The following is a 23537-nucleotide window of genomic DNA, read 5'->3' on the forward strand; positions in this document are numbered from 1 at the left end:
AATAAAAAAATAAAATATGTATATACTTATATATTCAAATTATAATTTATAAACTCTTTAATATAATAATATTTCCTTTAAAATATAAATTGTGAAAAAATAAATTATAGTATATAAATAATATTAATATGTATGTATATTATATGAAATAAAAGTGGTAGGAATAAAGCATGTTATGAAGTTTGGGTTAAGTGTAACTTTTATTTGTTTATATTTTATTGTATTATATATGAATTATTTATATTTATTAATTATCAAAACAATATAAATTAAGAAAAATACTTGTTAAAAGAAAAAAAAAAAAAAAAAATCAATAAAAAGTACTTGGTCAAATAAATAAAATAACATATTGAATATCCGATAGGTATGTAAATTATATATATGCAAAAAAACTGCATACGTTTAAAAAAAAAAAATTAAAAAATAATAATACACATATATTTTCCTATGTAAACAAGGGTATGTGGAATAAATTTTAAATATTCAAATTTTTATTTAAATAAAATCAAGGTATATATACCTTATAAATTGTATAAATATATATATAAATTAATATTTTCCCCATTTTACATAAATGTAGTATTATAACCATACAAATAAAGCTCTATAAAAATATGCACTTAGAACATTGTACTCAAGTTGAAAAAAAAATAAAAAAATAAAAAAAAAATAAAAATATTATAATTTTATAGTATTATAGTACTATTTCAAAAGGGTCACACAATTAACTGCTTTATTGACTGCTTTATTGATAAGTTATGGTTTTGAAAAAAAAAAAAAATGTAGCATATATAAAATATTGCATATTATACAATACATTGTTTTAAAAGAATTGTTAAAATCGTGAGTTGTAAAAATGTATATGCATATTAGTATTATTTATTAACAGTTGCCAACATACCTATATACACTATCCTCAAAAAAAATAATTTTATCTTTTTTGATAAGTAAAGTCATCACATGTATATCAATTTGTGTATGACAAAATTTATTTATTTAATTATTTATTTGTTTAATTATTTAATTATTTATTTAATTATTTACCTATGTTGCATGTTGTAAAAATGTAGCTAGTTTGTAACGACACTTTTAATTAGTCAAAATGTGGCATTACTTGGTATCAGTTTTTTTAATGTTAATATTTTGTTCTTTTTACGAATATGATGAACATAAAATTTTGTGAATTGTATAAAAAATCTATATATGCTATGTATAAGCATGATCAATCAAAAAAATGACTACATTTTTCATACTACAGAAATATAAATATGCATTAAAAATGTATTATTTATTTATATAAATATATTCAACATTGAATTTGTATAGAATTAAATTAGGAATAAATATATACATGTAAATATTAACACGTTTAAAAACATGTATAATATTATGAAATTAATAAAAAAAAAAAATATATAAAAGCGGATATAAAATGCGCACACATATATATATACACACAAATTTATATGGGAATGCAATTAAAAACTTAGCATATTTATTTAAATGATGATAAAAAATATAGATAGAAAACCGGTTTATTTTTCTTTACATATTTATTTTTTTATATAAAAAAGTCACAAATATATGGAAAATAGGAAAAAAAAAAATGAGAACAACAAAAAATACCCCAAGATAAAAAATGTGTGAACTTGTATATAATCCAAAACAAAAGATAAAATTTAAAAAAAAAAAATTTCAAAATTAAAACTTTAAAATTAAACTTCAAATTATAACTTCGAACTATAACTTCAAATTATAACCTCAAATTATAACCTCAAATTATAACCTCAAATTATAACTTCAAAATTAAGATTTAAAAAATTCTTCTAATATGTGTCCAACAGTATTAGGATAAGATAAATGTGACGCAAAATAAAGATGAAGACATTTTAATGTCAAAAAATTGAGTATCCCTCCAATTCCCTTTATTCTCAATGTATTAATTTTTCGAAGTATTTCTGAAATAGTATTTTCATCAATTTGATATATTTGCAAAAATATATTTAATATATTAGGTTGTATTTGAAAAGGGTTAATATATGTTCCTATTGTTATATCTTCTATATTTTTATTATCTTGATATTGTTTTAAAAATACATCCGAATTTAAAAAAAACATATAAAAAAATAATAATATTTTTTTATTAATATGACGTAATCTTATAACAATATATTTTAAATGATCATAAATTAAAAAGTGTCTTAATAAATTAAATTCTTCATTTTTTTGATTTATAAGATTTTCAATATTTTTTATTATATTTACTTTTTCTAAATGGGATATATATCCACATATATTTTTATTAACTAGCCAATAAATTGTTGGAAATGGTCTAATATGTTTAAGTAAAATTATTTCATTTTCTATTTCTGTTTTATTTTTGATACATTTCATTTCATCTTCATATTCATCATCTTCTCCATCATCATCTTGACTTTTATAATTTTCGGTTTGGCATCCTATATCTTTATTTTCCAATTTATAATTTTTTTTATAATTTAAACATGTCGAATTTTGGCTAGCTATGCTTATTTCAGTATGACTTGTTAATGTGTTAGAATTTATTAAAGTATATGCATAATTGTTTGTAGTATTTTCAACTTTTGTTATTTCATCATTCGGGATATAACTAGTTTCATAATTTGTTGTAACATATTTAAATGTATTTTCTAAAATATCATTAGTATCAGTATATTTATCTTGAACATAAGTTTGAATATTTGAATCGTTTGATAAAAAATTTGAATTTATTTTTTCATTTAAAAAATATTGCTGGTCATAATTATTTGAATTTTGAAAATTATTATTTTTTTTATCGATCGGATTATTTGTGTGTGCAATAAAATTTGAGGTATTATTTTTTTCTAATTTTATAGGAGAAAATGTCACTTTACTATCTTTAATTCGTTTGAGAATAAATTTATAAAACTTATAATCTATTTTATTTTCAAAAATCATTAAAAAAATAAAATAATCAATTGTTAACTCATCATAATCATCTTCAATATTACTATCTTCTAAATATTTAATTTTATCTTGTTTAAAATTTCTAAACAAATTTGAAAGTGGTGTTTTTTGTGAATATAAAAATCGATTAATAAAATATAATATATAAACCCTTTTTTGTTCATCCAAAATTTCTAATATATTTTCTTTTTTTTTTTTTTTATAAGCATGTTTTCTTTTATAATTTTTTTTTTGGTTATTTTCATTTCTATATAATTCTTGTTTATATAAATCATTAAGAAGAACTGTTCTTACAATGTCTACTGATTGATAATTACAAAAACATAAATTTATAAGATCATATATATTTCTTTCTTTATAATTAAATTTGGTTAATTTAAAAGATCTGCATATATTTTTAAATATTCTAGTGCTATCAAAATTTATAAAAAATGGGGAAATATTAATAGTTCCGATATCTTTTTTTAACATCATTTTTATTTTTCTTAACCCGTTTGGATTTCGATTTAAAATGTTGTGTATTTGAAAAAAGTGATTAAAACATAATGTAACATCACAGTATGGGCTTTTTACAACACTGCCATTGCTACTGCCATTGCTATTGCCATTGCTATTGCCATTGCTATTGCCATTGCTATTGCCATTACTATTGCCATTACTATTGCCATTACTATTGCCATTACTATTGTTTGCTTTGTTAAATATGTTTGAATTATATTTAGGCAACTTAAAAGAGGTGTATTGATTTTTCATTTTTCCACTAGTGCTACTTTGCTTTATTATAACTCTTGTATTATCCCATTTTTTTTTGGTTTGATTTTGATAATTCGAATGCGAATTTTGTTCATAATATTGTGGGTGTGATTGGTCATAATTATTATGATCATATTTTTCGAGGGTTTCTACATTTTTTTCAATTTTTTTAGAACAATCATTTTCCATTTCAGATTCTTTATGTTCTACATATACACTATCACTATAATGATTTAAAATAGATTCACTTTCTGACATTGTGTAATTTACATAAAATAAATCAGGGGGTGCATTATTATTACTATTACTATTATTATTATTATTACTATTACTATTACTATTATTATTACTATTACTATTATTATTACTATTATTATTACTATTTTGTTCGCTAATTTTTAAGGTGGATGGTATTTCTGAGAAATCAGAAACTGACTTATCTGTTTCAGTTAAGATATTTTTTGTGTTTAATATATTTTCTGATGAATTTAATTCAGTTCCATTATTTGTTATATTTGAGTTTGTGGGTATGATAATATTTTGTGAAATAAAACTTGATGATAATATTGAATTTTGTGCAGATTTTATATCATTAGAATTTCTAAACATTTTATTTAAAATTTCTGAATCACTATTATATACACTTGTATGTGATTGGGTTAACTCATTTTTAATTCTTCTTGGTTTCCTTTTTTTTTTTTTTTTATTATTATTTTTATCAAATTTTACAAAACATAAATTAATATTTAAAGGCTCTTTTACAAATGCATCAAGACAAAGATCATTTTTTATATAATAAATTACTTTTTCATTTTTTGGAAATTTAAATATTTTGAATAATGTTTTATTACACATATCTTTTGAAAACATCGAGTCATTTGAGTAAAGTGTATTTTTTTTTTTTTTTTTAATATCAGAATGGTTTTCATTTTTTTGCTCTCGTTCTTGGCCATTGTTATTAATTAAATTGGAACATCCACATAAGCAATTTTCCGAATTGCTACAATCGAAAAAATTTGAAGCAATATCATTTGGACAATTTGAGTAATTTTGATTATGTGTATTTATTTTTGTCTTTTTATTTTTTTTAGATAAATTTTTTTGGCTGTAAAAAAACTTGCTATATACTTTATGGTTTTCAAAAACATTATTTTTTGATTCTTGGATGTTAATTATTTTATATGAATTAACAATTTTTATTAACACTTGATAAGATTGCTCATTATATATTTTAATATCATTAGTAATTATAAATTTGAAAATACAAAACAAATCTAACTTTTTTAAAAAATCGAGTTGAATTCTAATTTGATCAGGAGATATATCATCCATTTTTATTTTTTTTTTTTATATATATCTATAACTATATTGTCCGAGTGCAGATCTATCAATTCACACAAAACCCTTTACCCTATAGGCCCTTATTGGGAAGGATATATGTAAGAAAATAAATTAGTATATATATATATATACATATATATATAGGTATACTTTTCCGAATGCCTAAAATTATATACATACTGGTATTGAGCGTGATACTATAATTCATAATAAATGCATTTTTATAACAGGTTTTGAGAATGAATAATTTCGTTGTTTTTGTCCACCTTTTTTTTTATTTTTTTACAGTTTTATTCTATATTATTATATATTTTGTATTAATTTTGCCCATTCATTTATGCTCACTCATTTATGCTCACTCATTTAATGCTCACTCATTTAATGCTCATTCATTTAATGCTCATTCATTTATGCTCATTCATTTAATGTTCATTTATTACTATTATTTTTTGTTTTTTATTTTTTAATTTTTATTTTTTATTTTTTTTATTTATAGTTACATGAATTTGTTAGGGGAAGATAATCATGTATTATGATAACAACATTTTAAATATATATGTGGACGTATTATGCTAATTTAAAAAAATATATTTTTAAAAAAAAAAAATGATAATAAATTATTAAAAATATTTGAGATAAATAAAACATGTATGTATAATGATGAAATGCCCCCTATTATTATTTGGTAAAATTTATAATTTTTTTAAAAATTAATATATGTATATATTATATATTGAAACGATAGCAGTTTTTCCAAATTTTTTTTTTTTTTTTTTTTTTTTATTCGGCGTTATTATATATGAAATAATGAATAATATGTATATCAATCGCATTATATATTTTTAGGGTATAAATATATTTAGATATATTTTTTAATATTATATAAATAAAGCCTTTAATATCATAATATTTAAATAATAAAAAATAATAAAAAATAATAAAAGAATAATAAAAGTTCAGTGCAAAGGCATATTTATTAATGAACATATAGGACTTGAGTTAATATACTAAAATAGGTATTACCTTTTTCCGATTTTTTTCCGTTTTTTTTCGTTTTTTTTCGCTTTTTTTCGCTTTTTTTCCTTTTTATTTTCACTCAATAACCCATATGAATAATACAATGTGATGAAGTATATACTGACTATATATTTTTTTATACATGATTTCAGGGGTATACTTTATTCCCCCTATTTTTATAGTAAATAGAATTAATAAAATAAGCTAATTTTTTATACATATTATACCAAACTGAACAAATCGGTGGGTTTATATGCATGTCTGTGTCAAAGTGCTATGCATATGTCATGTTGGAAGTTCTAAATCTTGACCGTTTTAAAAATGTACATAATATATATATATATATATATATATATATATATGAGCGTATCAGACTATGCAAATATAAACGACACTATCATGAAAGGCTTGCATATATATGAACTTATCCATGTATAATAGTAAAGCCAAAGAGTTGCTAATTCCTCTCAAATAATATATTTATATACTACGTTTTTTATGTTAAAATAATTAGGAACAAATTAAATTTTCATATTTTTTTCACTTAACATGTAGACAATTGTATTTAATACTAGAGCATATTAATGGTAAATTTGTTTATTTGAAAAAAAATCGGGAAAAAATCGGAAAAAAAGTTGGAAAAAAAACCCGAAAAAAAAATAAAGATTGATGTTTACACATTATTAGCGTCTTATGAGGACAATAAAAATATGAAAAATATTTTCTAAATTAATGTCCTGAAAATATTTTTCATATTTTTTATACATAAGTTGAAATAATTAAGTTGTTATAATTCTCAATATTACCGAATAAATATAATGTTATATTGTATATCGATTTAGAGTGTAATTGTGTTTACGATTGGAATATTACAAGGTTTAAATAGAGGTATAAAAAAAAAACGGGAAAATATATAAAATATATAAAATATAAAAAATATAAAAAATATAAAAAAATGAATGGCAAAATTAAGGAAAGCATAGAAATAATAACCATTTTGTTATTTACTATGTATTTAAAAACAATAAATAAAAATACATGTACTACTAAACATGAATGTAAAAAATAGTGGAATCATGTCGCTAGTAATAAAAGCTATGAAACAGAGTATTGTTAATAATAAATTATGTGTAACGGATAAATGTGAAAAAAATAATACCAAAGTTTTAGCTAAGCTTTTAAGGTCATTTTGTGTTTTTTTTTTTTCTATTTATTCTTTAAGAGTATGAAAAAAAAAAAAAAAAAATTAAAAGTAAAAAAGGAATGAAAACAATTTTTGATTCGCAATGTGTGTATTTTAGTATATCATAGAAATTATTTTGGTATGGTAAATATCGGGACAAAAATTAAAAAAGATATAAATATAAAATGTATTGAAATAATAAATGTTCATACAAATTAAATTTGTGATTTTAAGAACTATTATGTATTATTTTTCGTATGCTAAAATATCATTGAAAATATTAATAAAATAAATATACACTACTGAAAAAAGGTAAGAATTTAAGTAAAAATACAAAATAAAATTAATTATGTTTTATAATTTAAGAAAATAAATAAAACACACTTAAAAATTATATGCTTATAATGTATGCATACATATATATCACATCTCCATATTAAATTTCATAGTATTATCGTATTTTTTCATTATAATATATTAGATCAATATATTGTGTTTTATTGTATTTACATTGTGTTTAGAGCTTTTAATTTTCCTCTATTTTCCATTTTGATATTTTATTACAGTTTTAATTATTATATATAATTTGAGCATACCTATAACACATAGATATTTATTTACATATATGTGAATATTTAATTTCACTTTTTATAGAGCTTTTATGGGAATATAAAAAAACGCACACAAAAGTGATAATATTACACACCCTACAAATATAAAAAAAAATAAAAAAAAAATAGCTATTTATATTTTGAAAAATGGAAAAAAGTTTTATTATGATTAAGCCTGATGGTGTCCAAAGGGGCTTAGTTGGTGTAATAATTAAACGTTTTGAAAGAAAAGGATATAAATTGATAGGATTAAAAATGTTAAATCCTACTGAAGAAATATTAAAAGAACATTACAAAGAGTTATCTGATCAACCATTTTTCAAAAAACTTGTAGATTATATAAATAAAGGACCTGTTGTTGCTATGGTATGGGAAGGGATGGATATAGTTAAGCAAGGAAGAAAATTAATTGGTGAAACAAATCCATTAAATAGTAATGTAGGAACAATTCGAGGAGATTTTTGTTTAGAAGTTAGTAGAAATGTTATACATGGTAGTGATTCAGTTGCTTCAGCAAATAGAGAAATTAATATATGGTTTAAGGCTGAGGAATTAATCCAATGGAAAAACCATTCTAATGATTGGGTGTATGCATAGTTATTTTATTTTAAAAAAAAAACTTTTTTTTTTTTTTTCGTTACTTTTTTTTTAAACAATATTTATTTTCTAATAGGTTATTATTTCCACATAATACATGTATATACATAACTTTATGTGAATGGATAAAATACCTTTTTTGTTCCATTATTATCACAATAAATTAATACACAATTATAGTGATAATAATGTGGAACTGCATAATAAATTAATATATAGCTAGCTAGCTAGCTTTTGAGCTAGCTATTTTTGTTTGCTGTCCTCATAATAGGAACACGATAAATAAAACAATAAAAAAATAAAAAACAAACCAAGCATTAAGCATTAAATTATTTAATTTATTTTTCAATATAAGAACATTTATTTAGAAAAATAATTATAATAAAATAAAAAAAGCACGACAACCAAATATGTCCTACATATTAATTGGGCATAAGAGTGTGTGCAAATTATTATACTATCATTGTATTTTCCTTTATTTAGAATATAATGGCTATTCATTTGGAATAATGGAAAATATAATGATAGTGTTACATGGTTGAATTTGAGAAGGGTATTAAGTTTACCATAGTTTAATAAATTATATATTATATATATATATATATATATGTGTGTGTGTGTAAAGGAAAATACTCAACATATTTACAGGAATGCAATTCCAAAATATATAAAACAAAGAATTAAACCAGAGTAATAATGTTGTTATGCATAAATATTAACATATAAAAAAAATTAGTAAAATAAAAAAAAAAAAAAAAAAATCGAAACAAGCATACCCGACATAGGTATTTTATTCCCCGAAAACTAATCATGCTAAGTTTTATAAAGAATATGAACAATCTCAAATTAAAATTATGTATATACATATATTTATGCATACTTATAAGAATATGTTTATATTTAATTATTTATGCGAAAAAAAAAAAGTATGAACATTTTAAAATGGGTATCAGGGGAAATTTACAAATAAACTTAAAGTGTATATGTATTATCGTCGTGTAAATCATGTATAATATATAGTACATGATTTTCGAATAAGTTTTTGAAAAATTAGGATATTCACAAAAAGGTAAATTATTATTCGTCAGCTTAGGCTATCGATATTATAAAATATACCACTTTACAGTAGCTATTGGTATCATAAAATATACCACTTTGCAGTAGCTATCGATTGGTGGTTTTCTTTATCTAACTCAGTGCCTTAACAACCATATTGACATTAAACTTTTTCAAATGAGTATATTTTTGTCCAACTCCAACAAAAACAATGGGTTTGCCAGTAAGATAAACCATAGAAAGTGCTGTACCTACTTTATCATCAACAGTATCAAATTTTGTGAGAACTATGCCATCTATGGTTCTTTTATGTGTATCACATGTAGCATCTATTAATGTTTGATTAAATTTTTTAAGTTGATCAATAGCATCGTTTCCTACTAATGCCTCTCCAACAAAAAGTATTAAATCTGGATTATTTATTAAAATTAATTTTCCTAAAGATCTCATTAATGGTTCATTATCTTGCATTCTACCAGCTGTATCTATTAAAATTACATCATATTTTTCTTTTTTTGCATAAGAAATAGCATCTTTAGCAATACCAGCTGCATTTTTTCCATATCCTTTTTCAAAAAGATAGACATCTAAACATTTTGCATGTATTCTTAATTGTTCAATTGCACCTGCTCTAAATGTATCACAAGCTGCAATCATAATTTTAAGATTTCCTTTTGTTTTTAAATAATAACAAACTTTAGCTAAATTTGTAGATTTGCCAACACCATTTACTCCTAAAAAGCAAATAGAATATAATTTTCCTAAAGATTTTGCTTCTAAAGCTGATCTAAGCACATCTACTGAATCTTTAGGTATTAAAATAGATTGAAGAGTATCTGAAAAGATGGTAGAAACTGTTTTTTTAACATTTAAAGAAAACATTGTTTTTTTTTTCCCTATTAATTTTTCTTTCATTGTTTCTATTAAGATATCACATATTTCCGAGGCTACATTTTTTGAAAGTAATTTAGTTTTAATATCCTGTAAAATTTTTTCTATATCACCTTCTTCAATAGTATTGGTAGATGAGAATATTTTAAGAATAGAATCATTTAATTGACTCATGATACCATTTTTATTTTCATTTGTAGAAGAATCACTTGAATCATCAAATTCTCCTTCATATTTAACAATTTCATTTGAATTATTTTTATTTTCATTTTTTGATGAATAATCTAATTTTTCAATATCTTTTTTTGTTATTTTTTTATTTAATTCCCATTCTCTTGCATTTTTTTTTGTTTCTCCGTTTTTACCATTTTCTCCGTTTTTACCATTTTCTCCATTTGTGTTATTATTGGAACAATTTTTGTTTCCAGAATCAGGACTTGATCTTTCCATTGCTTTATCAGATTCTTCTAATATTTTTAAAAATTGTTTATCAAAATTGATAGGTAAATTATGTTCAAAAAAATTAAAATTTTTGGGAATTAATTTAATAAATTGTTTTTTAATTTTGTTAAATAAATTATCAAGATATACAGAATTTTGAATTCCTTGATATACAATCAATATTACTATGTCTAAATCGTTAATAAATTTCCATTTTGAACAATATTTATTATATTTATTACTAAACTCTTCATAACGATCTTCTATTAGACCTGTTTTTATAATTGTCCTTATAATATTTTCTTCAATTTCATAAAAATTATATGACCACAATACAATTCCTCCTTTATTAAAAACATTTATTACATCGATCATTTTCGTCTTTTCTCTTTTATACTCATATGAATATTATATACATTTATAAAAAAGTGGAAAAGAAAAAAAAAAAAAAAAAAAAAAAAAAAAAAAAATGTTACGAATTAGTATTTTATTAATATAATTTCACTTTGATTTTATTTTTTTATCTTTTTATCTTTTTATATTTTTATCTTTTTAGCTATATGCTAACAAGAAGAGCATGCTTCGAATCGAATGTGTAGTTAAATAAAATAAAGCAGGTCACAGATACACACATAGATTATTCTATATATATTAATATGCAAAAATAAAAAAATGCATCATTAGGTATAGGGAATATAAAAATTCACATAAACGGGCACATATATATACCACGTATATTTTTTTTCATAATGTTTACCCAAACCAGCATTTTAAAACATAATCTTGTTCTGTTAAGGTCCCAATACAATATATATTTTAAAAGGGTTTTTCAATTTTATAAAAATTATGAATAAATTGATATACATAAATAGCATAAATATAGCATGTGTGTTTTAAAAAAATGTGTAAGAGTGAAAAAATATATTACTTTTAATATCGCATTATATATATATATACATACTTATTTGTATATACTGGATATTACCAAAAAAATTATATATTGAACATAAAGGGGTATACACTATTTAACAACTTATGGGGGGGGGCAAGTAGTGAACAATCAAATGCGTTTAGCCGGCATTAATTAATATAAAGTATATGTATATGCAAAAAAAAATGTACAATCCATATAAAAAATTAAAAAAGCGATAAACAAATAATGAATAAATAAATATGTGAAAATATGGGAATGGTATGAAAATATGTGAAAATATGGGAATGGTATGAAAATATAATTCGCATAAAATTACATTTATTTGAAAATCTTGTATAAAAATTAACGAAAAATAAATGGTATAATAATAATAATAATAATCAAATAAGGTAAATGAAATAAAAATAAAAAAATAAAAAATTGAGAGGTCTATTTTATGAATAATTGTCACATTTTTTTTCTTCATACATTATTACCATAATTTAAAACAAGAAAAAAAATGAATTAAAGGGAATAGAAAATAAATATACCCAATCAAAATAAAATAAAATAAAATAAATAATATACGAATGTGAAACAAATCTTCAATTTGGAAAAAATATGGAAGTTATTAAAATCAACTATTGTAAGAATTATAAAGTATGTATATTAACACTGATTATTACTATATTTTGTTGTTTTAATTTTCTGTATTGCTCTATTTGTTTTTTTACATAGGAAACTAAAAATACGGAAATAAAAGAAAACACAGGTCGCCCATATATACATATACATATATATACATATATATATATATATACATATACATATACATATGCAATACATATGCAATATGTGGATCTCATAGATAAATATTATGAATTGCGAACATTTTTTTACATAATAAATCACACTTATATACATGCCTAAAAATAATTTAAAATTTTCTATTATCAGATATGCATATTAATAATTTGAGAGAAATGCAAGTCCGTTATTAATTTTTTTTTAGCTGATTTATTTATATGCTTGTAAATATTCTCATAAAAAAATGTAATATTTTTTTAATTTTTTAATAAAAAAATATTTATAAACTTGCTATTGCAATTTAGCCCATTGGGGCTTTAATTATAAACAATTTCAAATGAATGTCAAAAATTGCTATATGTTCTACAAACGAAAAATATGCGAGATATAACTTTTATATAGAATCAGACGTGCAATCACATATATATTTATGTAAATATCTTATAAAATATACATACATGCATACATACATATTTATTTATATATTTATTTATTTATTTATTTGTTTATTTATTTGTTTATTTGTTTATTTTCGAGACTATGGCGTAATAAATATAAGAGGATGGCACTATAAGTTCAAGATGTCTCCTTTAAATGATTGACCGATGGTTAGCTTTGTAATATATACATGTATGATATGTATAAGCGATTTCAAGTTTTGTTTTCATTTCTTTGATCTTATGTTTATCATAAAAAATGAGTATCCTCATAAAGGAGTTGTTAGCAAATGCTAATAAAAAATTATTACAAAAAGTTGTGACCTCGTCTGGAAAAACCAAAAATATTGATTTAGTATACGGGAAGGATATAATAAAAATGTACTTAAAAAAATATGTAGAATTATGTAATAAATTTATAGAATTATTTATACAATTATATGAATTAATAAAAAAATTAGATCAAAATTTTGAAGAATATGACCTACAACCTTTTGTTATGGAAATGGAAAATCATATATTAAATAATAATAATTTTTTGAAAAAAAAAGAGAAGGAAAAATTTTTAAAAGAAACACAAATAAATATAGAAAAAATAATAGGAGATATAAAATGTAACATTTTAAATACTTGTGAATATATAAAAAAAATAAAGGAGTTATATTTATTAATATATATATATATATATATTTTTGATTTTAATATAAATATGCTTGATGAATATTTACAAAAAAATAATATAAAAAATGAAAGCAATATTATAAATATTAATAATAATTGCACACACAAAAAAAGTCAGACATATAATGATGTTGCCAATATAGGAAGTAAAAAAGAGCCTTTTGAAAATTTACTTATTGAAAGATTCATAAATTTAAATAATATATGCAATTTTGAATTTGCTGAATTTATTTCAAAAGACATATTTATTTCTTTATTTTATTCAAATAAAGATATTGCAAAAATTACTAAAAAATGTCTTCATTGGCAAAATATTGAAAGAGATCATAATATTATTGATAGTTTTAGCCATGATCAAAATAGTATAACTCGGTTGAACGAAATATGTTTTTTTTTTTTTATGACAGTTATTATATATTATATTGAAAATGATTTAAAGTTACGAATAAAAGTGTTTATATCATTAATAAATAATATTCATAAAAATAAATTAAATTTTAAAAAATATAATTTAATACTTAAACATAATCCATATTTAAGTAAAATTAAGAAATTGACATGCATATTTTTATAAAAAAAAAAAAAAAAAAAAAATATATATATATATCCACTTTTTTTATCATTACATTTTTTTGTATTAAAATTTTAGTAAGGATGTGTTTGCACACATTTATATAAAAAAATATTTTTTAGTTTTTTAAAAATTAAAACAAATAATAATTTATTATAAGAAATATTTAATAAATTACATAATATAATCATTGACAAAAAGCAGAGAAAATATAGAAAATGCAGTTGTATACATAGAAACGAAAATGCCCTGAAAAGGTGAGAATAAATAAATATAATATGTTTACCATAAATAAAATGAACAGAAATAAAAGCTATAGAATGAATAACACATGTAAAAATAAAAATATAATAAACAGTGTGTGCATAAATCTATGTCTTACATTTATAATAGTCGTGTCACTGTTATCAGATATCAAAACATGTTTCCATCTTAAAGAATAAATAACTTCAAATATTGTTATAGTGGTTAGAACTATGGCTGGGGTTAGTCTTTTTTTGGTTACTCTATAAAATGTGTAATAATAATAGCAGTGATAGTGGTAGTGGTAGTGATAGTGATAGTGGTAGTGATAGTGGTAGTGATAGTGGTAGTGATAGTGGTAGTGGTAGTGGTAGTGGTAGTGATAGTGGTAGTGGTAGTGGTAGTGATAGTGGTAGTGATAGTGGTAGTGATAGCAGCAGTGATAGTGATAGAGCGAAGGGGAACGGAATAAGCATACGAAATAGGATAAAAGTTCTTTAAAAATGTATAGGTGTACATAATAATATCTTACTTTCCATTGAAATTTTTATTAAGCTCATATGTGGCCATTACTAAAAAGAAAAATTATATATAATATAACAGTTATATATAGAAATATATACAATTTTATTTATGATATATTTTGTTCAAAACATACATCCTAAGAATCCCATAATAAGTTCTCTATATATCAACAATGACTCTTTAACATCTATCTGAATTATGGCCTTTATTATAAATATGTTTAAATCAACAGTGGACATAATAATGCAAATAAAAATAAAAATTGCAAAGGTTTTGGAATTATTGAAAAATAACCTAATTCTGAAAAAAAAAAAAAAAAAAAAAATCAAAATAAAAAAATAAAAAAAAAAATAAAAATCGCAAACTTTTATGTAATATCTGACAAGTATAGGGGGATTATGATGTTTTGGTGAAATGTTTTTAATATATGAACATGGATATATATTATTACAATTTATCTAATTTTGGAAAAATTATATTTTTTTTTCGTCGCTTTGGATCAGAAAATTCCCATTTATACAACTATAAAAAATAAATAGGTAATAATAATAATAATAAAATAAATTATACATATATGATAGTGTTTATAACAAACTATCATCCATATTAGATCCATATTATATCTATATCATATCTATATTATATCTATATCATATCTATATTATATCTATATATTGTTTTATGCTAACTTCGACATTGAAATATTTCATAGCCCATATGCTCATCAAAATTCCAAATAAATTGCATCCTAGAACATCTAACAAGATCTGTAAAACGAAATTGTGTAGATATACTATGTTTTGTAGAAAATGTTAAGGTTATATATGTACACATGTATTATGTACATATGATGGATTCAAAAAAATAGTATATTAGTATGCAATTGCTCATTCACAATATGTGTGTATGGATATCTTTTTGTGCTTACATGATCCCACCAACATTCGTAAAAATTTGGAAGTATATTTCTAAATTTAAGTTCAACTAATTCAAATAAAATACTATTCACATTTAAATATAAAAAATTTCTGACTACGAGTCCTTTTCCAAGCCATCCAAGCAAGTGTGCAACTACAAATCTATCAAATTTATCCTTTAAAAAAAAAAATATATATTTTTTAGAATATTAGACTATTATTTTGTACATTTTTATGCATTTATATATTGATATTTATTTTTTGCTTTTTTTTAATACATAAACATTTTCCCATGAATTGCAATTTTCCATATATGTGCGTTCGACTTTGGAAAAGTGGATAGTTGGCTTAACATACTTAATGACTAATTGAATTTCATCTATTGACTATATAACAAAAAAAAAAAAAAAATAATAATAAAACAGTAAAATTATATAAGATTAAAACGGTGTGATAATAATATTTATATATGGTATTTTTTTTTTTATTATTTTATTTTTTTATTATTTTTTTTTTTTTTTTTTTGATCTTACAAAATATTGAATAAATAATATTAATCCGAAATATAAGGCCGCAAATATATATATTACAATTTTAAAAAATTCCCTTTTTACGTTATTAACGTATCGAGTCAAAAGCCATAATATTGAAAAAAAATTGAGAACAAAAACAATTGAAGATCTGAAAAAAAATAATATTTGTTTATATATATATATCTCTTTTTTTGTATGTATGCATGTATGTATGTATACATAAAATGGCCAAAAATTAAATTAGACATATCATGGAAACAACATGATCATATTTCGTCTCTTTCTATATATTTGGATGTCTTGTTAATAATTATAAAATTTTCTTACATTATTATTCGTGTTTTAAAATCAAATTGGGAACTAGTAAATGACAATAATAAAGATCCCAATCCTAAAATCGCTATTGAGCAATCTTTTATCCTATTAAGGTAAATAAATATAATAATTAATATGGGCAAATAAATATAATAATTAATATGGGTAAATAAACATAATAATTAATATGGGTAAATAAACATAATAATTAATATGGGTAAATAAACATAATAATTAATATGGGTAAATAAACATAATAATTAATATGGGTAAATAAACATAATAATTAATATGGGTAAATAAACATAATAATTAATATGGGTAAATAAACATAATAATTAATATGGGGAAATAAACATAATAATTAATATGGGTAAATATGTATATGTTTTTTTAGTTTTTTTTACATTTTTTTAATTTTCTTCTAATTAAAATATTCACCCCCAATAAATATTAAGGCAGTCTTATTTATTGTATGAAATTTATTCTGTACATTACGCAATGTAACATATATTTCATATTTATATATTCTGTAAAAAAATAAAAAAGGTGTAATTGTGATTGTGCTGTGCTATATATACACATTTATAGGAAAATATTATTTTATAAAAAATTGGTGTAAATGAATATATACAATTTTAAAAATATGAAATATTTATAATAAGCTTGTAAAAAAATAATGTACCTTTTATTTTTTGGAGGCAGTTGTTTTAGAATATAAATAAAACTATAATATAAATTAGTCTCAATTAAATTAAATTAAATTATGCGATTTAAAATTTGTTTAAATAAACTAGTAAATATCATGATATATAAATACAAAAACAATTTGCAACATATTATACACATATATATTTATTAGTGAATAAAATTAAGGAAATTTAATTACCCTTTACATTAAAATTAAAAAAAAAAAAAAATATAAGTTTCCAAAATTCTAATGGTTTTCTTATCAAATTTGTAAATGGAATATGATTGTAATTTATATTATGCATTTATAATGAGTAACAAAACAAATGTGCATATGTTCTAGTACCGCACAATTATTAAAATAAATAAAAATTAACAATATGACAATATAACAATTAGCAATATGACAATGTAACAATATGACATGACAATATCACAAAAATAAAATAACCAATTTTAACTTCTTATAATATCTAAGATTGAATCACTGTATCTTTGTATGTGAAAAACTATTACACCAAATGAGTGTGATAAAAAAAAAGAAATAAAAAATAAATATATTAAAAAAAAGTAATATTGATTAAATAAATGGTGTTTTTAATATGTATTTCTTTATCTAACATTTTAATGAATATTTCGATATTATAAAAATTTAAAATATTATTTTGTGTTGAGGATATAAATTATTGAGCCATGACGAAACTAATAAATTCTTTATATTTATCATATTTATATTATTTGTTACTTTGACAAAATATGATTGTATTTTTAAAATTACATTTTTTACACAAATTGCAATCTTATTACCATATTTATAAATTATATACTATTTTTATTTCATTTCTTAAAATATGACAAAAAAAAACCAACTAAATTTAAATTTTTTTTTTTTTTTTTTTTTTTTTTAAGAAAAAATCTTTACAAGGAATTGTAGAGTTACCATAATTAATATGTTCCATATATAAAAATAATTTTTACTAAAACTATTATATATCTTAAAATATAGATGCAATAAATATCAAGCAACATAAATAATAAAAGTATGTATACAAAAATAATGATATACTATTGTTCTCAAATAAAACCTTTTTTAATATATGCTACGTGTGAATGTTATTATTGTAATATTTTGTATATTAAAACATATTTAAATATTTTAATTTATTTTTTACAACGAATAAAGCTATATATATGTATGTATATGTATATGTATATATATGCATATGTATATATATGCATATGTATATATATGCATATGTATATATATGTATATATATATGTGTATACGAAATGTCCGCAACTTTTAAAGTACCAATGTATATATATGATATTACTAAAAAAATATATTTTTTTCTATAAAACCAATAAAAAATTATTAGACATAAATTTATTATAAATATATATAAGAATTAAGAGTGTGGAAATTGTTTATAAAAAGAAATAAAATACGAATAAAAAAAATAGTTACTTTTTCTTGTTTTGAGGAAATTATTTTATAATATATATTTATAGGTTAAATGTATTGGATTGTTTTTTTTTGATATTCATTTTTATGAAATTAAGGATGTTACTATTTTTAATTATATATAAATAAAAAATATATAGGATACTATTATTTGCATATATATTTATTCAGTAAAATAGTGATTATGTTATAGACCCATGATATTTGTGTATACAAAATTAAAATATTCACACTTTAAATAATCATATGTTGTTCACACCTTAAATTAATCATATGTTGTTCACACTTTTTATTATTATATCATTATAAAAGAAATACAAACCAGTCAGATAGATATACTACCCTTATCAATCTCTATATCCCTTTTTTCTTTTATTGATATATTGTTCAAGTGTTATGAAAAAAAAAAAAAAAAAAAAAAAAAATATATATATATATAAACAAAGTGATGGATATAGAATGGGGAAAATTTTTTTTTTTAGATATTATTAAAAATTAGTGTATTTTATTAATAGGGGAATAACATATTATTTTAGCATCCAAGTGGTGTATAAATTGTATTACATTTTCTTATTGAAATGGCTGTTACCAAATTTGTAGTTTTCATATTTATCATTAATATTGTGTGCACAGGTTTATTCATAAAAATATTTTATCATAAATAATCGCACACATATGTATGTATATATATATACAACCCTATAACCCATTAGAAGGTTATATAGAAAATAATTGTAATTTCCATGATACATATAAAATTTTAATTTTTGATAATAAAATCAAGTTTGAATAATAAAAAAAATGGATGATAAACTATATTCTTATGTAGTTGTGTTTGATATATCAAATGATTGCACAGTTAATACACCCTACCACATAACTATATATTATCCATATAGTTGTATTATATCTATTTTTTAATATTATTCAATATTTTTTATACGTTTTTATAGTTTGTTTTTTCTTCACATAGTTCCAAAGCGCATTTATATGTTTTGAACATATATATAATTCCTTCACATTTTTATAATAATAATTTTTACAATTATTAAGATATATTTGACACAACATATGGAGTATATATTTTTTGTGCAAATTTTAAGTCATAAAAAGCGTTTTATTAATATATAATAATAATATAAATATAATTTATATGTAAAGAATATTTACATATAAATAAATATATGTATGTAGTATGTTCTATTTATAAGGGCATATACAAATATGCTCATATTAACGTCATATTTTTTTTTTTTTTTTTTCATTTATTAAACTGTTGAATATGTATATGTAATAAAATTCATACTGTCAAGAAAAGATTAAGTGTAAATTACATTACTTGCATTTATATATTTTTTTTAAAACAATAATTAAAAATTTTTTTTTCTCTGATATATATATGATGCATAATAAATAATTGTTCCTATATTATTTGGCATTCAAAAACGTCCCCTTTTTTACGCAATATATATACGGCATAATATTATATAGGGATAAATATAATTATATGCATACATAACAATATATATATATATATATACATATAAATATATTATATACATTTCGCATTATATATATATATAGTAATTTATATTGGAAAGTGAATTAAAATTTAATATGTTTTACCCTAAAGTTTGTACATATAAAAAAGAATGCATATTATTTTACGTTGCATATATAAATTTCTCCATTCTTATGCATATAAATTTTTTTACTTTGGCCATAATAAATTATTCCGTTTTTAACAGTTAATAGATTTTATATATTATTATAAATATTCTTTATTAATTTTTTATGTATATATTTATTAAACTTATATAAAATATATATTATATATATTTTACATTTTTTTATATATTTTCTTTCACCCCTTTTCTTATAATTTTCTTAATATTAATATATATTTAATAGTTTAAAACACAAAAAGAGCAAAATAAAAATTATGAAATTATAAAAGAACGATTTGTAAAAACATGGAAGATAAGGAGATAAATAATGAGAATAACAACAAAAGTAAGTTATTATATACATAATGTTTATAATTAGTATATATGTATTTCCTTGAACCATATATAATATAGATTGCAATCTTCGTCTGGCTTTCTTTTCAAATTGTATTTTATTTATGGTGTTGTGTCATATGCACTTTTTTTCCCCAAACAATATCCTTCTACATGTATGTATGTATATATATATATATTATATTTTTTTAATTGCGAAAATCATTTTTTTCCAATTCATTTTTCCATAGAAGAAGTTAATAAAGATGATGATAACATGCAAAAAGAAGACGAAATAACAAAAAAAAAAACAGAAAATTCAGAAGAAAACGATCTTTCACTTGCAAAAAATGTTTCCTTAGGAAAGCATTTGTTGATTGGAAATGCTGTAAAAAAAGGTAAAATATGGAATAAAAAAATGAGGCTTATATGAATATCTATATATACGGTTATTCCTTTCGAAATTTTTTTTTTTTTTTTTTTTTTTTTCTCTGATCGATTTCGTTGAATAACTATTGCATATGTTATGAGCATTTTGTTTTTAAAAAAAATGCTTCTTTCGATTTATCTTGTAAATGTGAATATAAATTTGTTTGTATGTCATATTTGTGAAATAATCACACAGTTCCACATTTTATTTACAATTTTATTTACAATTTTATTTATCATTTCGATCAGCATTGTGTATGTACATGTGTGCATATTTCGTTGTTATTATTATTGTTTTTGTTTTTTTTTACTATTTCTACACGAATTTGTAATTACTTAAAAATGATGTGTATAGGAATAAGTGTTAGTGTGAGAGGAAGAGCATCAAATGGTGGACTAAATTCAAAACAAGCGGGTTCAGCATGGAAGAAAAAAGATGATAAAACTGGGGATAGTCAAGGAGAAGAAAAAGAAAAAAAAATTGATGATGAATCATTTCCAGATTTATTAGAATCGACTGAAAAAATAAAAGCAGAATTAGTAAAAGAAAAAGATAAAAAGAAAAAACAAATTAAAGATTTTAAAAAAGGAGAAGAAAATATGATGAATAATACATTCGAAAGTTTAGACAAAAGTAAATTAAGTGATGGTATATTTGATAGGCAAAAAAAAATGGGAATGAATATGTTTGATGGATTTAAAAAAAATGATAATAATCCAAAAAGATGGAATGATTATCAAACAAATGATATGGATAAAAATAGTATTAATAATATGAATGATAATGAAACAATTACTGGATATATACTTCCTGGTTTTAAGGGAAAACATATGGTAGGTTTTAAATGCTTTTTAAAGAGAGGTATGCAAAATCCACCACCACCACCCCCATCTGTAGTATATGAAGAAGTCTCTTATTTTAATAATATAGAAAAAACTGGCATCCAAAAAAAATTTATGAAATTAAATAATCAACCAGGCCAGCAAATGGGCCAGCAAATGGGCCAGCAAATGGGTCAGCAAATGGGCCAGCAAATGGGTCAGCAAATGAGTCAGCAAATGGGTCAACAGCTGAACCAACAAATGAACCAACAAATGAACAATTCAACTATAAATAATATGATGAATATGCATATGGGCTATCCAATGAATATGCAAATGAATTCTGGCCAACAACGAAATAGTCCTAGTAATATATTGAGTAATAATGAAGGAGAAGGTTTAAATCGAAATAACAATAATATGAATATGAATATGAATAGCAAATTTTTGAATGAGCCTCAACATAATAATCAAAACCGATTTAACAATAATATATTTAAAAATAATAATAATAATAATAATTTTAATAGAAATTCCAATTTTTTTCAAAATAAGGGGGATGATAATAATGTAGGTAATGGAAAAATGATAAATTCTGGAGGAGGTATGCAAGGAAATAATTTAAATTATATGAAAAGAAACGATAAAAAAGATGAAAGAGGTTTTAAAAAAAAAGATATTGATGCTGAAGGAAATTGGAGGAATACTGGAGTTCCTAATAGAAATGATATAAATGATAAAAATAATATAAATTTAATAAATAATAACAATAATGGAAATAATAGAATGATGAGAAATTTCGGAAATGGTAAGAACTTGAATATGGATATAAATTTTGTTGACATAAAAAATGATATAGAAAATAATAATGAACTAATTTTAAATCTTAATTTAAAATCTGTAGGTAATATGCCTGGAAATAATAAAAACATGTTTAATAAAAATAATGAAGATCAAAAAAATAAAATGTATAAAAATAACATGACAAATCAAATGACTAACAATATTGGAGGAGGAGGTCACGATTCATTTAATTACGGTTCTCACAATTTTTCTAACAATAATAATAATAATATAAATAACGAAAATATGAATGATAATAAGTTTGATTATAATAAAAATGCGTTTAATAATTTAAATGCAAACAACAAAAATATGAATTCGCTGGATTCAAGAAAGGCTAGAATGAGAGATGTGAGAAATATTAATGGCAAAAATAATATTAATGATAGTTAAGGAAATATTTGGATAAACTTAAATGATAATGTAGAATTGAGGGGAAAGAAAGGGCATCACCTTTTTTTTTTTTTTTTTTTGCAAAATTGATACAAA

At 21.1% G+C, this 23537-nt stretch overlaps 6 protein-coding genes across 6 annotated transcripts; 3 read left to right on the forward strand and 3 right to left on the reverse strand.

Moving 5' to 3' along the window:
- Positions 1-1806: 1806 nt before the first annotated feature.
- On the reverse strand, positions 1807-5052 carry PY17X_1143600 (rhoptry protein RHOP148, putative; the record flags this gene model as incomplete). The annotated part of the gene is made up of 1 exon (XM_726034.2): positions 1807-5052. One exon carries the CDS (start codon positions 5050-5052, stop codon positions 1807-1809), a length of 3246 nt encoding a protein of 1081 aa, XP_731127.2.
- A 2967-nt stretch (positions 5053-8019) lies between these two features.
- PY17X_1143700 (nucleoside diphosphate kinase b, putative) lies at positions 8020-8469 on the forward strand (the record flags this gene model as incomplete). Its single annotated transcript, XM_720194.1, has 1 exon — positions 8020-8469. One exon carries the CDS (start codon positions 8020-8022, stop codon positions 8467-8469), a length of 450 nt encoding a protein of 149 aa, XP_725287.1.
- A 1188-nt stretch (positions 8470-9657) lies between these two features.
- On the reverse strand, positions 9658-11232 carry PY17X_1143800 (uncharacterized protein; the record flags this gene model as incomplete). The annotated part of the gene is made up of 1 exon (XM_720195.1): positions 9658-11232. The coding sequence occupies one exon, from the start codon at positions 11230-11232 to the stop codon at positions 9658-9660; it is 1575 nt and encodes a 524-aa protein (XP_725288.1).
- Positions 11233-13273: 2041 nt separating this feature from the next.
- PY17X_1143900 (conserved Plasmodium protein, unknown function) lies at positions 13274-14269 on the forward strand (the record flags this gene model as incomplete). Its single annotated transcript, XM_022956620.1, has 1 exon — positions 13274-14269. One exon carries the CDS (start codon positions 13274-13276, stop codon positions 14267-14269), a length of 996 nt encoding a protein of 331 aa, XP_022812493.1.
- A 171-nt stretch (positions 14270-14440) lies between these two features.
- Positions 14441-17106, reverse strand: PY17X_1144000 (phosphatidylserine synthase, putative; the record flags this gene model as incomplete). Its single annotated transcript, XM_034637609.1, has 11 exons — positions 14441-14515; positions 14649-14772; positions 15042-15081; positions 15168-15334; positions 15486-15556; positions 15724-15801; positions 15963-16127; positions 16230-16337; positions 16485-16632; positions 16812-16904; positions 17105-17106. Coding segments are annotated over 11 exons (1071 nt in total).
- A 3821-nt stretch (positions 17107-20927) lies between these two features.
- PY17X_1144100 (conserved protein, unknown function) lies at positions 20928-23441 on the forward strand (the record flags this gene model as incomplete). The annotated part of the gene is made up of 4 exons (XM_022956622.1): positions 20928-20967; positions 21206-21352; positions 21739-23013; positions 23110-23441. 4 exons carry the CDS (start codon positions 20928-20930, stop codon positions 23439-23441), a joined length of 1794 nt encoding a protein of 597 aa, XP_022812495.1.
- Positions 23442-23537: the final 96 nt, after the last annotated feature.

This window comes from Plasmodium yoelii (genome assembly GCF_900002385.2).
Source record: "Plasmodium yoelii strain 17X genome assembly, chromosome: 11".
Classification (NCBI taxonomy): Eukaryota; Apicomplexa; class Aconoidasida; order Haemosporida; family Plasmodiidae; genus Plasmodium; species Plasmodium yoelii.